General features: G+C 45.9%; 1 protein-coding gene across 1 annotated transcript; it reads left to right on the top strand.

The window, feature by feature from the left end:
- Positions 1 to 5,354: 5,354 nt before the first annotated feature.
- On the top strand, positions 5,355 to 14,375 carry Slc38a5 (solute carrier family 38 member 5). Its single transcript, XM_038316711.1, has 16 exons — positions 5,355 to 5,449; positions 5,764 to 5,817; positions 5,904 to 5,979; positions 6,537 to 6,652; positions 6,746 to 6,819; positions 7,494 to 7,586; positions 7,709 to 7,787; positions 10,195 to 10,277; positions 10,663 to 10,721; positions 10,830 to 10,958; positions 11,139 to 11,218; positions 11,838 to 11,938; positions 12,138 to 12,253; positions 13,002 to 13,146; positions 13,237 to 13,340; positions 13,943 to 14,375. Exons 1-16 carry the CDS (start codon positions 5,427 to 5,429, stop codon positions 14,042 to 14,044), a joined length of 1,434 nt encoding a protein of 477 aa, XP_038172639.1. The 5' UTR covers positions 5,355 to 5,426; the 3' UTR covers positions 14,045 to 14,375.
- Positions 14,376 to 16,503: the final 2,128 nt, after the last annotated feature.

The raw sequence follows: 16,503 nt of genomic DNA, 5'->3' as shown, positions 1-16,503 counted from the left end.
AGCTACTGGATGCTAAAAGAAATTGAAGAGATTTCCCAGCCATATACACCCTACTCAGGTGAGAAACTGAAGATGCTGGCTTCACTGTTTGTTGTTCTGTGTTGTTTGTTTGTCTCACTATACAACTATGGCTGGCCTGACACTCGCTGTGTGGAGTGTGAGGCTGGCCTTGAACTCACAGAGATCTGCTTGCCTCTGCCCTCCCAAGTGCTGAGATTAAAGGTGTGTGCCACCATGCCTGGCCGTCTAGCATTCTTGAATGACTACTCACTGGTTACACCTAGCAATGGCCAACTGCAGACCAAAAAGATACTTTGAAATTCAGAATATTATAAGTGAGTACTTAAAAAAAAATCTATTCTTCATTAATTTGGAAAACATAAAAGAAAGGACAACTTCTAGGTTTATCCAAACTACCAAAATTAAACTAAGAGAGATTGACAATTTAAACAAATAAAGAGATTAAAACAGTGCTAGAAAGCCTTCTGACTAAAAAATCTCCAGGCCCAGATGGATTCACAGAAGAATTCTACCACATTTTCAAAGAAGGTCTCCAGCCAATATGTCTTAAATGATTAAAAAAAGAAAGAAAATCCAGGCTGTGGTAGTTCACGTCTTTAATTACAGCATTCAGGGGGCAGAGGCAGGTGGAGCTCTGTGAGTTGGAGGCCAGCCTGGACTACAAAGAGAGTTCCAGGACAGCCAGGATGGGTTACATAGAGAAACCCTGACTCAAAAAAACAAAACAAGACAAAAAACAAAACAACATAACCCCCCAAACCAAATAGGAACAATTCCAAACTCCTTCCATGAAGTCAGTATAACTTTTATATACAAACCATGTAAAGACACAAGAAAGAAAGAAAACTATAGGCTAATATTATTGATGAACAAAGATGCAAAAATCCTCAATAAAATGCAAGCCTAGTATAGGCATATATCAAAAAGATCATCCATCATAATTAAGTTGGCTTTATCCTGGAGATACAGGGAGGCTTCAAAATACCTGTCAATAGATGAAATAAATCATACAAATGGACTTAAGGGAGCTGGGCATGCCTTTAATTCCAACACTTGGGAGGCAGAGGCAGGTGGATCTCTGTGAGTTTGAGGACAGCCTGGTCTACAAGAGCTAGTTCCAGGACAGCTAGGACTGTTACACAGGGAAACCCTGTCTCGAAAAACAAAACAACATCAACAACAACAACAAAAAACCAAAAAAAAACCCAAAACAAAACAAAAAAAAGAAAGAAAGAAAAGAAAAGAAACAAGCTGAGCAAGCCACGAGAAGCAAGCCAGTAAGCAGCATTTCTTTATGGCCCTGCTTCAGTTCCTACCTCCAGATTTCTGCCCTCATTTCTCTTTATGATAAACTGTGACCTGAGAGTTCTAATTAATATGAAATAAGCCTTTTCCCTCCCATGTTGCTTTTGGTCATGGCATTTGGTCACAGCATCAGAAAGCAAATTAAAACATATAATAATAAAACTGTGTTGACTAATGAGTAAATAGGAGCCTCAAACATGAGTGCACATTAACTACAGTCATCTGATATTTGACAAAGATGCCAAAAAAAAAATCACACTGGAGAAAAGACAACATCAACAAATGGTGCTTGGAAAACCGGATGCCCACATGTAGAAGAACGAAATTAGATCCGTATCTATCACTCTGCAGAAAAATTAACTCCAAGGGGAGCAAAGACCTAAACGTGGAACCTGAAACACTGAAACTTCCAGAAGAAAACATGGGCAGCAGGGCACAGGATAGGTGTAGGAGAGGACTTTCTGAATAGGACTCCATTGGCCAAGAAGTTAAAAGCAGCAATTGACAAGTGGGACCTCATAGAGCTACAAAGTGTCTATACATGGAAGGAAACAAGTGAAGATGGAGTCCACGGAACGGGAAAAGATCTTTGCCAGCTATACAGATGGTAGAGGATTGATATCCAGAATATATAAAGTCAGGAAAACAAATGACCCAGTTAAAAAAAAACAATGGGCTATGAAGCTAGTCATGGTGGCACGTGAGAGGCAGAAACAGACCGATCTCTTATGAGTTTGAGGCCAGCCTGGTCTACATAGCGAGCTCTTAGTAGCCAGGATCTTGTCTCAAATTGAAAAAGGGAAGGGGTATGGCTCAGAGAGTTCTCAAAGGAAAAAAGAAAAATGGCTAAGGAATATCTTCAAAAGTGTTTAACATTCTTAGCCATTAGGGAAACGCAAATCAAGACTACTCTGAGGTTTCATTTACTCCAGTCAGAATGGCTATCAAGAAAACTGGCAATAAATGCTGGAGGGGATGTGGAGTAAGAGATGACTTCCATTATTCACTGTTGATGGAATTGGTGGAAATCAGAATCTTTGAATTCTCAAAAAGCTAAAAAGAAATCTATCATGTGATCCAGCTATATCGCTCCTTGGCATATACAAAAGACTGGGTATCTTAGTCCCGTCCATTTTACCCAAGTATTCGTGTCCTTTTGTAGCTGGTAAAGATCCTCACCCATTCTGTGGACTTTTTCACTCAACTTATTGTTCATTGCAACTCTATTCACTACTCATTGAAATTCTATTATTATTATTATTATTATTAATAATTTTACATACCAACTACAGTTACCCCTCCCCCCTCCTGCTTCCCACCCTTCCCCCCAGCCCACCCCCATCCATTCCTCCGAAAGGGTAAGGCCTCCCATGGGGAGTCAACAAAGCTTGGCAAGACCAAGCCCCTCCCCCCTGCATCAAGGCTGAGCAAGGCATCCCTCCATCGGGAATGGGCTTCAAAAAGCCAGCTCATGTATCAGGGAGAGATCCTGGTCCCACTGCCAGGAGTTCCACAAACAGACCAAGCCACACTACTGTCACCCACAGGCAGCAATTTCTAGCTAGAAATAGAAACAACCTAAATGTCCGTCTCCTGATGAATGGATTAATGAAAATGTGATACATATCCATTATGGAATACTATTTAGCTGCAAAGAAAAGTGAAATCATGAAGTTTGTAGGTAAATGGATGCTAATAGAGAATACTGTACCGAGTGAGGTAACCAGACCCAGAAAGACAAACTTCACATGCTCTCTTTTCTTTGTGGTTACTAGTTCTGAATCTTTGAATATGAGTATATAACCTGGTATAACCAAAGAAACCAGGAAAGAAAAAAAGGAGGAGAACCAAGACAGGGAATGAGGGATGAGAGAAAGAGCTCTAAAGAGGGAAATAGCAGGTCATAGGTGTTATATGAGGGGGGAAACGGGAAAAGGGGGTTTAACTGTGGAGGAGGGCATTACAGAGGGAGAGGGAAAGAGGAGGGATAAATGGCACTAAATATGTTTGAAAAAGTCACAGGCAATTATTATTTTATATTTACCTAAAATTTCATGTGATAAATTGGGCAATGGTGGCCCATGCCTTTAATACCAGCATTCAGAAGGCAGAGGCAGGCGGATCACTGTGAGTTTGAGACCACCCTGGTCTATAGAGTGAATTCCAGGACAGTCAAAGCTACAGAGAAACCCTGTCTTGAACCCCCCCACCAAATTACACAATTACACATGCACGCATGCGCTCTCTCTCTCTCTCTCTCTCTCTCTCTCTCTCTCTCTCTCTCTCTCTCACACACACACACACACACACACACACACACACACTCATACAAATTTAAGTGAAGTTACACCATTAGGGGTGATAGTGCTTCTTACAAGGGCTATAGTCTATGTAACAAAATCCTCAGTTCAGAATTGAGAAGCCTCCTTACAAGTCATTGCTCAGGGAAGTGCAAGAGACTCCTAAAACAGTATAGGCTTATTGACATTGTTCTTGCTTGCCTCCCAGATGCATTCAAAAGTGCAGTAGTGGCACTTCTATTTTGGGGCTAATCAACAACTGCCTAATTGGACTTAAGACCCTATCAACAGGAGAGAATTCAAGCCTGGCACTGTAAACCTGGCCAACTTTCCCATGGCTAGTAAAGTCATGGAACCCAGAGGAGAAAGTACTAGTGCCCATTTCTGATACCAGTATAATTTCGATTTGCATTCTAAGTAGTTATCCTTTTAACCACAGGCAAGTGTAACTCTCATTCTTCATCAAAGAAGGTTCTTTTGCTGCAGAAGGAGAGCATTACAGAAGGCCCTAACTGATCAAAATGCAGAGAACAAGTAACTGACCATCGTGTGCTCATTCCCAATTGATACACATACAACACAACCTCTATATCTAAGGCTTGAAGAACATCATAGAAGAGGGGTCAGAAAGGTCATAAGAACAAGAGGTTCAGGGTTATGGCTGAGAGACTATACACGACAAGGAAGCAACACTCATACAATCTCAATACAATCTCAATAGTACAGTTGCCTATACAATGACACCAGTTCATATAGATGAGGAAAATGTCAAAAGGCCCTATTGTAAATGAAGTCATAATTATCACAGGCAGTTAGTGACTGTTGAAAGAGGGAGAATCAGTTATCCTCAGGGATGAGCTCCCCAACTCATTATGCAATACCAGTGGTCAGTCCTGAAAACATATACATTCAAGCCACACTAAAGAGACTCAGCAGGTTGTATTTATATATGTATGTATACATGTAACAATAATAAAGTAAAAAAGAAAACAGTAGAGATAATACATGAAAGCAGAAAGAGGGCTTGGAGGTAGAGGAAGGAAAACAGTGGGAAGCAGGGCAGGATATGGCAATAGGGGAATGAAGATGATCAAAGCATATTTCAAACATATATGAAAGGTCATAATGAAAGCCACTATTTTCTACAATTTACAAATGCTAATTAAAAAAGACAGACTTTCCAGGTTCCCATGGAGATTGCAAAGCCACTCTCACCTTGAGAAACACGTGAGGACCTGGGAGGGGGACTTGGGTCTTGTTGGCAGCTCATTATCAGGAGGGGAAAATATTTAAAGTCTTACTGGTTTCTGAAGTACTCCAAGCCCAGAAAGTGTTCCAAGTCTGGAAATGTCTCCCAAACTATTTCTTCCAGGAGAAGAGAGTTTCAGAATTGACAGGGGGGTTCATAGAAAATTCCTCTAGAACCTAGAAGGGAAGTTCAGTGGGAGTCCCTGGGTCAGTTTCAGTCCTGAGGATTGAAAGCGCTCCAGCACCCAGTCACACTTGCATATGGGTCAGTCATTTCTGTCCCAGGAAGAGGGGTACTTCAATTTGCAGTCTCTGGCGAAGATGTTTAGAACTGCAAGTAAAAGCAGTTTGCAGCATTGGGGCTGGGGTCTCTAAGCTGGGGGGCAGGGCGGCGCTAGGAGGGGTGGGGCAGACAGGTGACACGTGTCCCTGCTAAGAGCCAGCCGGAGGGAGGTGGGGGCGGGAGATCAGGGACAGAGAGAGACAGAAAAAGGCAGACACCGTGAGAGACAGAGTTCGCCTTGTGGGAGGAAAGTCTATTTCCTACTCCAAATGGCCATTTCATGTGCTGTGGGGTGGGTCTCTCTGTATCTTTCTGTGTCTCTCCCTCCCTTTATTTATCTCTCTTTGCCTTCTTTTCTCCGGGTCTTTCTGAGAGGTTGTTTTCGTTTCTCCTCCTCTGATCTTCATCTCTCTTTCTCTCTCTCCTACCTTTCTCAACTCTCCATTTTCTCCTTTGCCCCTCATTTCTCTCTGTTCCGGTTTTTCTCTCTGGCCAATTGCTCTGCCTTTACATCCGTCAGTCTCCTCTCCCCTTCCTCTAACCCTCCTCACTTTCTAGTCCCTTTGCTCCATTCCTGACCCTCCTATCCCATTTCTTTGCCAGCAGGATGGAAATGCAGGATTCAAAGATGAACGGAGCGCTCTCTGCGGGTGCTGAGGGGTGAGTGGGGGACTCCAAGGAGGTTTGTGGGGAGAGGTCGGGGTTACATTTTCATGAGCCTCTGGTTTCCTGCCCCATCTATCCAGCTACAGGCAGGAACGTGAGGGCTTCCTGCCCACCCATGGTACTGCTTCTGGGAGGAAACCTGTCCAGTTCATGGATGTAAGTAAGCCCACAGGATCTGTTGAAGTCTCACCTCCCCTATCTTAATTCCAACTCCTTCTCCTCCCTAGCTGCTCTCCTGCCTAGCTATCTCCCTGCCCCAGCTATTGGTTCCTTAGTCGCTGCCATCTCCAGATACTCCCTTTCCCCAAGTACTCCCGCTCTACTCTCTCTGTTACCTACTTTCTCTCCTTTTTTGCCTATTGCCCCTGCCTACTGACTGCTCTCCCTAAATATTCTCTTCGGCTTTGTGCCCCCTACTGTTCCCCCTCCTCTTTTCTTTTGTTTCTTATCTTCAGATCCTCCCCGGCAGCCCCCTTGCATTTCCAACTGCTCCCTCCAGACTTTCTCCTACATTTCCTTTTGGAAGCTATGTTTCCAGTTTCTTCCCATGGACTCTCTCTTTCAGCTTTCTCTTGCTTCCCATCATTCCTCCTGGATGTCTCCCTTCTCAGCTGTCTTAATCTTCTCGCCCTTCCTTCCCTGGCTCCAGCTCTAGTCTCTTGTCCCATTTCCCCCCTCCCCGATATGTGCTGGACTTTGCCCCTTGCCAACAGTTTGAGGGGAAGACATCATTTGGAATGTCCGTGTTCAACCTCAGCAATGCCATCATGGGGAGCGGCATCCTGGGGCTGGCTTATGCCATGGCCCACACGGGAGTCATCTTCTTTCTGTGAGTCTATAGGTAGCCTTTGGGGGGTGGTCAGTGGTGTGGTGGGCGAAATGGGAGGCCTGGGCCAAGTCTGAGCTCTGCCCCGTCTTGCAGGGCCCTGCTGCTGTGCATCGCCCTCCTGTCCTCTTACTCGATCCACCTCCTGCTGACCTGTGCCAGTGTTGTCGGTGAGACTCCGTCCTAGGTCCCCATTTTCATCTCATCCTCTCTGGACCTCAGACTCCAGCTTCCAATCCAGACCAGCTCAGATCTTGAGCTCCAGACCCAGATCTACTTCCTAATGTCTGATTGCAATTCAAATCTGACTCTGGGCATGACTACTCTGACCTCAGACCCCAAACTCAGCACCTCAGTTCCCACACTCAACTCTCCATGTGACAGATTCCATATTCAACCCTAGCCCTCAGTCTTTATCTGGGCTCCTAGATCATCACCTCCCAATTCCTAATACCCATCCTGTAGTCTGATCTCAGACCTTCCCCACCAGGCCACTCCTAGACTATTCCATTCCACCTCTAACTCCCATCCCTCAGTCTTTGGGTCTTCTTAACCTGGAAACCAGTTCTGAAATCCTCAGACCCCTGATGTCCATGGTTCCAGGATTCTCTCCCTCCATGGTCTCAGTCCATTGTCTGCCTCCAAAACCCCAACACTTCACTCTCAGCTTTTAATGTCTCCCTGGCCTCAGATACCATCTGCTGGATTCTACTCAGAAATTCTACCCTAAGCTGCACAGTCCTCACCTGAATCCTCTGTCAGTCACAGGCGAAAGCACACCTCTCTCACCTAGCCTGGCTTCCCCAAACTCACAGGCTGTTCTTTCCTGCCTCCCCCTTCATAGGCATCCGAGCCTATGAGCAGCTGGGACAGAGGGCATTCGGGCCTGCTGGGAAAGTAGTGGTGGCCGTCATCATCTGTCTGCACAATGTTGGGGGTGAGGACTTGGGGAGGGTCAACTAGGGGGAAGAGGGTGGAATGAGGTGGGCTTTTCTCTGGGTGGTCGGAGGCGGGGGAGGGGCGCGGGAATTCTGATTAAATAGTCTCCATCTGCACCAGCTATGTCCAGTTACCTGTTCATCATCAAATCTGAACTCCCTCTGGTTATTGGCACCTTCCTGCGCATGGACCCTGAGGGGTGAGTACATGAAATCTCCCTGGCTGACCGGGACTCTACCTGGTGAGTTCCAGCAATCATCTCTAACTCTGTCCACCTGGCTCCCAGGGGCTCCGTTTCAGGTTAACCGAGACTATGATGCCCATGTATTAGGAGTCAATATTACATGTGACTATAGCTCTCCACAGGACTATGGTAGACCATGTGCTGATTCTGAGACTTCTCCAGGCTGATTCTGGTTGGCAGCGGTCTCTGTATGCCTGGTATATGCTGATGCTGACCATATGTGTGTGTGACCGTACAGATAGAGTAGATGTGGACTCTGGATTTGACTGCTGTACTGGCTGATTCTCTCTGGTCAGCCATGTGATGGATAACAGCTGGGTCCTGTATGCTGCAATTGATCCCAACCATATGTGTTTGACACTTGGCTACTCTCATTTTCCTTGTTTAACTAATTCAGGGTCCATCAGGCTGCTGGGCTCTATCTAGCTCTAAACGTGTGATTGCTGACTCTAGTGGTCTGTGTGTCGTGTCAACTATGTGCGCTCTGTCAACTCCATCTCCTGTTTGCTTTGGCGATTATTGTGTAGCAGATCCTCTCAGGCTGTGTGTGTGTGTGCTCAGGGAATTGTAACTGTGGAAGTCCTCTTGATTGTGGCTGCAACCATGTATATGCTCAGACTGTTAGAATCCAGATTCATACTACTGGCACAGCCTCCCAGTTATTTTCTATACATACAGTGGGATTCCAAGCATGTTCATTTGTGCATACATCTGTGCTTTTCTTCATTTGCATACATCTTTCTGCCTCTTTTTGTTTGTATTTTTTTTAAATGTGGATAGAACCTCAGGCCTCATGTGTACCAGGCAAGTGCTCAGCTACTGAACTACACACTCCTGACTCCCTCTGCATACCTTTGGGTTGTTGTTTGGAGAGAGGGTCACTCTATACAGCCTTGGCTGTCCTGCAACTCACTTTGTAGACCAGTCTGACACTGAACTCACAGAGAGCTGCCGCCCAGTACTGGGATTACAGGCATGCACCACCATGTCTGACTTTCTATATATGTTTCTGAGATGGGGTTCTGTTCTGTAGCCCAGGCTGGCCTGGAATTTGTCTTAGCTTCTCAAGGGCTGGGATTACAGCTTGCACCACTTGGCCTAGTGCCTCTGTGTGTGTATTATTTATTTTTTGAGACAGTGTTTCTCTGTAGCTTTGGCACCTGTCCTGGAACTCATTCTGTAGACTAGGCTGGCCTTGAACTCACAGAGATCTGTCTGTCTCTGCCTGCCCCCCCACCCCAGTGCTGGAATTAAAGACATGTGCCACCAACGCCCGGCTAGCCTCTGTATATCTTGACATACATATTTGTATGTTTAGGGACCAGCTCTTATTCTACTTAGTAGTCCTATGGACTTTGGTATACATGTGCGGTTTTGTCAGTTAAACTCTGGGATAGTTTTATGTGCCTGTCTGACAGTTTTATGTGCCAAGCTGAATAAGTGTTTGTTTTTTATTATCTGTGTGTATCCTGTGAAATGGTTGGCTTGATTCTGAGACCATCCAACTATGACTAGGTATGTCCGAGTTTTCTTTTTTTTCTACACCTCGCTGGAGTTCAAACCTGGGACCTTTGCATATGCCAGGCAAGTGCTTTTACCAGTGAAAGACGTCCCTCTGCCATAGCAATTACAATTAAGTCTCGTGTATGTAACCAACATTTACTCTATTCAATTCGGTTTATGTGATAGAAAGAGAAAAGGTGAGTGCCCAGAACATAGACACTCAAAGGGTGTTTGTGTTGTATGTGTGTGTTCTTTATTTTTTTTTTTTTTCGAGACGGAGTTTCTCTGTGGCTTTGGAGCCTGTCCTGGAACTAGCTCTTATAGACCAGCCTGGTCTCAAACTCACAGAGATCTGTCTGCCTCTGCCTCCTGAGTGCTGGGATTAAAGGCATGTGCTGCCACCGCTCGGCGTATGTGTATGTTCTTATGTATGTGCACATGTGTGGACATGCGTGTAAAGGCCAGAATTGGTCTCAAGTGTTTCTTTTATCTCTCTTTACCTTATGTTTTGGAGATGAAATTTCTCACTGAACCTGAAGCTTACCAATTAGGTTACACCAGTGTGCCAGGAAGCCCACAGCATCCTGCTGGCTCCACCTCCACCGTGCACTGTGGCCTGAGAACTGGGCATCCAAACTCAGGTCTTCACGTTTGCATAGGACGCACTGTATCAACCGCGTCATCTCCACAGTCCTAAGTTTAAAAAATATTTACTTGGTTTAGATCTTTGTTGGAATGTATGTATGTGCACGGTGGCCCCAGAGGCCAGAAGAGAAAGTCAGAACTGAAAGTTAGGAAGGGAAACTTAGGCATTTGCGAGCCATCTGATGTGGGTGCTGAAATCTTCTTGTCTACCCAGGGACTGGTTCTTGAAGGGAAACCTCCTCATCATCATGGTCAGCTTTCTAATCATCTTGCCTCTGGCTCTCATGAAACACCTGGGTAAGGAGGCTTCCTGGGTTGGTCATTGGGTGGCAGGGGTCAGAGCATGAGCACCAAGTAGAAAAAGCCCTTATTATTTCCCATATTAATTTTGTTTTTGTTTTGGTCCTGGAGACTGAACCTAGGAGTGCACACAGACTAGGCAAGTGTAATACCACTGGGCTATATTGCCAGTCTGAAAAAAGAGACATTTTCAATGGTTATGGAATGCTGAGAGGGTGGGGAGGGCTTGTCTGATTTGGCTTTTAGCAGATTGGTAGGAGTTTTCTATAGAGGGCGGTTGGTTCAGGTGGAAATGGAAGCGTATTCGAAGGACAGAGTAAGGCTTTGGTGTTCAGTGTACCGGGTTCCTTGGTTTCCAAGGCTCTGTTATCACTTCTTGTAGGCTACTTGGGGTATACAAGCAGCCTCTCTCTGACCTGCATGCTGTTTTTCCTCGTTTCGGTAAGTTACCAAGGACATGAATGGCAGGAGGCGGTGGGGAGAGTTTGAGACACTGAGGCATAGGCAAAACCTTCTTTGCAACTTTGTTTCCTTACTCGGGATACCCAGGTCATCTATAAGAAGTTCCAGCTTGGCTGTGATGTGAGCCACAATGACACAGCAGTGGGGGGTGAACAGCCTCCCATCCAGAGGTTTAACAGCAGCTGTGAGGCCAAGCTGTTCACAGTTGACTCACAGGTAGGTATGCAGGCAGGTAGGAGCTTGTACCACACTGGGCCCTCTTGCCCTATCCCAACATTTCAATTTTTTTTTAGATCAGAGTACTGGGCTTTGGGGGCTGTGTCATGTGCCCTACTTCAAAGGTAATGGGGACTACTCTAAGGGTTCTAATTCTATATTCATGCCCCATTCCCCCAGATGTCTTACACGGTCCCTATTATGGCTTTTGCCTTTGTCTGCCACCCTGAGGTGCTGCCCATCTACACAGAGCTATGCCGGTGAGTAGAGAGTAGAGGGGCGTTGTGATCAGCCATCTAGAGGGGGGTAGTAGCCATAATGTCTGGCAGTCTTTGTAGCAACCCCTGTATGGTATCTTGAGGGTGGCTGGTTTTGACAAAGGAGGGATTTGGAGTGTTTATGAAACCTGAGGGATGCAGAGAAGTGACTATTTACTGACTGGATTTAAGTAGTACACTCTTCTAATACCCAGAATAAATGTGAGTGGACAGAGTCGGGAGGCAGGGATCAGATGGGTAGATGGAAGAGGTGACGGTCTCCAAAGATGAGGTCGAGGAAGCAAGGATGATCCGATGGCTGGAGAGGGACAGGTGGACAGAAGGGAGGCAGGACTGGGGTTTTTAGAGGATCAGACAGAAGAGGGCAGTATAGATGTCAGATGGGAGGAAAAGGCAGAGATGGTCATGGGGCAGAGATATAGATGGACAGATGGGGAGGCTTGGCTAGTTACCCAAGGGAGGCAGAGATAGAGTGTCAGTATGTACCAGTTGAACATTGTTAGTCCTAGGAGGAGGGAGACTCTGGAGGGTGGGAGCCAGTTTTGAGGGTGCACAAGTTCAAGGGTATGGCCATGACAATTTCATGATCTATACACTTCAGGCCCTCCCAGCGCAGGATGCAAGCTGTGGCCAACATGTCCATCGGGGCTATGTTCATCATGTATGGACTCACAGCCACCTTTGGATACCTGACCTTCTACAGTGAGTGTGGCTGAGGCCATGGGTGGGTGTAGAGTCCGAGCCTGGGCAAGGGCAGAAGCCTCTGAGCTTTTGCCCTCTGGGACCTCAGGCCCATCAGTTTTCAAAAAGTAGAGTAAACATCATGTGTGTAGACTTTATCATCATATGTGTCATGGTTTCTGGGCCACTGAGCCTAGTGTTCTTTTATCTTGTGTACCAGGCACTGTGAAGGCAGAGATGCTGGAAATGTATACCCAGGAGGATCTGCTCATTCTTTGTGTGCGTCTGGCTGTGCTGCTTGCTGTAACCCTGACTGTGCCGGTTGTGCTTTTCCCTGTGAGTGGGGGCAAGGAGGGCCTGTGGAGTGAAGGAATAAGGGGATGAGCAGAGGGAAGAAACTTGGATGTTTGGAAAGAAGGTGGAGATATTAGCAGATGGGTAGGTGGAGGGAGCAGAAATAGATACACAAGAACGGGCCTGGTGAAAAGAGAAGGCAAAAATATATGGTTGGACAAAAGGGGACCTGGAGTCAGGTATGTAGCTCTGTTTGCAGAGTGCTTCCTAACGTACATGAAGCCCTGGGTGAGATCCCAAGCACTGTATTAAATAGTATATAGTGGTGCATGCCTGTAATCCTAGCTCTCTGGAGGTAGAGACAGGAGGATTAGGAGTTCAAGGTCGTTCTTAGCTACAGTGTTGAGTTTGAGGCCTGTCTGGGCTACATGAGATCCTATCTCAAAAACCACAAATAAAGAAGGGACAGGGTGGTAGAGATAGTCAGATAGTGAGAGAGGCAGGGCTTTCAGACAGGGTAAAAGGATAGGTAATGGTCAGAGGGGGAGGTGGAGATGAACAAAAGAAGAGACAGGATTTCCGTAGTGGTGGAAGCAAGGATAGAGTCATATAGTAAAAGGAGACGTGGCCTGTTGAGGTAGAGGCATGGATACCTGGCCAGACAGGCTGAAGGCATAGATAGTGGGGTAGGAAATCAAGGATCTTGGACCGAGTAGAAACAGACAGGATCACATGCCAGAGGGAACAGCATGTGAGTCCTGATCCCTGTCCTGCCCTTCCTTGCCTGCAGATCCGCCGAGCCCTGCAGCAGCTGCTCTTCCCAAGCAAGGCCTTCAGTTGGCCACGACATGTGGCCATAGCCTTGATCCTGCTGATTTTGGTCAATGTTCTTGTCATTTGTGTGCCAACCATCCGAGATATCTTTGGGTTTATTGGTCAGTATCTTCAACCTCAGTTCCTTGACCTAGCTAATATGGGCCTTGCCTTCAGACTTAGGTTGATTGCTGTCCCCTTCTGTCCTTCAGGGTCCACCTCAGCCCCTAGCCTCATCTTCATCCTTCCCAGTGTCTTCTATCTACGTATTGTTCCTTCCGAGGTGGAACCCTTATTTTCCTGGCCCAAGATCCAGGTGAGTCTCTCAGGAAGGAGTGCTGGGGAAAGAAGTAGCATTCTGAAGAGCAACTACTTGCTCCAAGAGGGCTAGAAATGAAAGGAGCATTATCCAGATGAAGTTGGGAGAGGAAGGAGCATCCAGGAAGAGGGACAGGTTGTGAGAAAGAGTGAAGGTGATTGTCATCAGAAGGGGTAGAGTAGATAGAATAGATAGAACACAAGCAACATTTGGGAAGAGAGAGAACACTCTAGAAGGGACTGGTAGGCTGAACTTGTGGTTCAGTTGCAGCGGGCTTCCCTAGCATTTTTGAATCTCCAGGGTCTTTGTCCAGCAGTGCAAAGTGGGGAGAGGACTAGTACAGAGCGAGGGCTCTTCTTCAGGTAGATGGAGGGAGCACCACTGGGGAGAGAGGCAGCGACACTCTGAAAAGATGATGGAGGGAATTAATTCCCAGAAGGCTCTGAAAAGATGGAATAGATGCTTGCTTTGAGGGCCAGGAGAATAGAGGAGGGCCAGGAATGGATGGGGCTTTGCCTGAAAGGTGTTCAAGAGCATTCTCAGGAATGCTTTGGTGGGCAATCCTGGCCAACTCCACCTTTTCTTCCTCTTGCTCACAGGCCCTGTGTTTTGGCATCCTGGGAGTCCTCTTCATGGCCATCAGTCTGGGCTTTATGTTTGCCAACTGGGCCACAGGCCAGAGCCGTATGTCTGGACACTGACCTGGCCTGGCCTGCCTCACTCAGTCCCCATGTTCACAGGCATGTATATGAGGGCGTCCAAGTCACTTTCCTGAGTTCCCCCTGTGTGGGATGTGGAGGTGGCTGGTCTCTATTAACATTGCTGCCAGAAATGGGGATAGTCGAGGCTGTAGAGTAGTCCACTTTCCTTCTCCCTAGGGTTGTCTTACTTCTACTGCCAACCCCATGAGAGGAGGAGGGGAGGCCAGGTCCTTAGAAGGGTTCTTACCCAACATAGTTCTCACTTTCTAGATGAAGCTGTTGTCATGGTTATCCTGGGGCTCAAAGGGAAGAATAAAGATGCTGAATGAAACCCTGGTCTGAACCTTCTGATATTTCTCAAAGATTTATTGGAAGAAACAAGCTGAAGTGAAGGCAGGGGTAAACTGAGGCTACGAGTAGAACTGTGTTCTTTCTCATCTGTTCCCTCTTGTCTCCATTCCTCCAGTGACTCTGCACTCAACCCAGTCACATGCCCATTTACTTACTCAGCAGTGACTGTGAGCTTGGGAATAGAGCAGTGAATGTCCCAACTGCCATAGATAGAGCCATGGACCAAACAGATCATAGTGCTTCCGTACAAGAGAGAAAAATGGTCTAACTTTGGTCCTACTTCTGGGTGGTCCTTGGACTAAAAACGTTTTGCAAATTTCTAAAGTATTTAAAAAAATCGAAAGAAGATAGCATTTTCTGGTCTGGTAAGATTGTTCAGCAGGTAAGTGCACCTGCCACCAAGCCTGACAAAGTGCGTTTGTTTGGAAGGAGTGTACTGTCTCCCATTAAGTTGTCCTCTGACCTCCACACGAGAGCCAGGGCGCTTGTGCACATGCAAATATAGGCACATGCATGCGTGTGTGTACACATCTCCAGTGGATAAATGTTAAATGAGAGCTGTTTTGTGACCCTTGGAAACTGAAGGAAAGTCACGTTTCAGTGCCTGTACGTTTCTGCCATAATGCGGTCAGTGTGTGTGTTTGTGGACTGCTCATGGCTGTTCGTGCAGAACTAAGGAGTTACTTAGGAGACCATATGGCCTTCAATGCCTACGTTATTTACTCATCTGTCTTTTCCAGAAAAAAATTAGCTTAATGCTGACTTAGTGGAATGGAAGAAAAACATCTTTTTTTTTCTCTCTCTCTTTTTTTTAAAAGACAGGGTTGCATTATGTAGTATTTTCTGGCCTGGAACTTACTGTGTAGACCAGTCCTGGAACTCAAAGAGATCAACCTGCCTCTGTCTCTGCTTCCCAAGTGTTGGAGTTAAAGGCATATTCTATCAGGACTAGCCTTTCTAAAAAGATTATTGATTTTTAGTGTGTATGAATGCCTACATATGTGTATGTGCACCATATTCATGCTTTGTGACTGCAGAGGTACAAGAGGGCATTGGATCCCCTGGGATAGAGTTACAGGAGTTACAGATGGTTGTGAGCTGCCATGTGGGTGCTAGGAACCAAACCCAGGTCCTCTGCAAGAGCAGCAAGGACTCTTAACTGCTTAGTCGTCTCCCTAGCCCCATAAAGGATCATTTTGAACACTGAAGCAAATGGGTATATATGTGATGTTTGAAGCTGTGTGAGGAAGCAGTCTGGGAGGCCTCACTGAAGGGAGGCCAGGGAACAGGGATCCTAGTTGGGATAGAAAGAGTAAGCCTCGTGATTGTTTTGGCAAAGGTTCTCTCACGTAGAGGGCACAGCAGGTACAAAGTCCCTGAGGCATACATGGACACGGCAAGTCCAAGCAAGAGTAAGGAGCAAGGAGGAGCTAGCATGAATGTGTACGGACTGATTTCACCACAGCTTTGTCAATAATCCTGGGTTACAAAACGTATTATTGGCTGTCAAAGAGATAAAAATGGTGTGGTTGTTACATTTATATATTTATGGAAGAAAATTTCAGATGCTAGGTAACATTTATCCTCCCAGATAATGTATATTTTTAATATTTCTTGTGCTGAGAATAAAATCAAAGGCTTGATACCTGCTAGGTGAATACTTAATCAAAGCTGCATCCCAAGCCTCCCCAACAATCTTTATGCATACATAGGCTACTACTGGTAAATAATATGTCCCCCTATGTGATGACTGGTGTCTTAGTTTGCTGTGAAGAGATATAACTACCATGGCAACTCTTATAAAGAAAACATTTTTCCCTTTTTGATTGAGCTCTACATTTTTCTCTGCTCCTCTCCCTGCCTCTCCCCTCCCCCGTTCAACCCTCCCCCCAAGGTACCCAAAATTCCAATTTACTCAGAAAATTTGTCTTTTTCTACTTTCTACTTAACATGTAGATTAGATCCATGTATGTCTTTCTTAGTGTCCTCATTGTTGTCTAAGTTCTCTGGGATTGTGATTTGTACGTTGGCTTTCTTTGCTTTATGTTTAAAAACCACTTATGAGTGAGTACATGTGATAATTGTCTTTCTGGGTCTGGGTTTACCTC

Source organism: Arvicola amphibius, chromosome X (genome assembly GCF_903992535.2).
Source record: "Arvicola amphibius chromosome X, mArvAmp1.2, whole genome shotgun sequence".
In the NCBI taxonomy this organism is placed as follows: Eukaryota; Metazoa; Chordata; class Mammalia; order Rodentia; family Cricetidae; genus Arvicola; species Arvicola amphibius.
Note: the sequence above shows the minus strand (reverse complement) of the source record. Positions and strands in the feature narration are given on the sequence as shown.

Excerpts from the sequence above, each read along its gene's own strand:
- Slc38a5 (XM_038316711.1), top strand. The coding sequence starts at position 5,427 with ATGGCCATTTCATGTGCTGTGGG. Across the intron at positions 7,587-7,708 it reads CTGTCTGCACAATGTTGGGG|CTATGTCCAGTTACCTGTTC; the intron begins GTGAGGACTTGG and ends CATCTGCACCAG. Across the intron at positions 13,341-13,942 it reads TTTCCTGGCCCAAGATCCAG|GCCCTGTGTTTTGGCATCCT; the intron begins GTGAGTCTCTCA and ends TCTTGCTCACAG.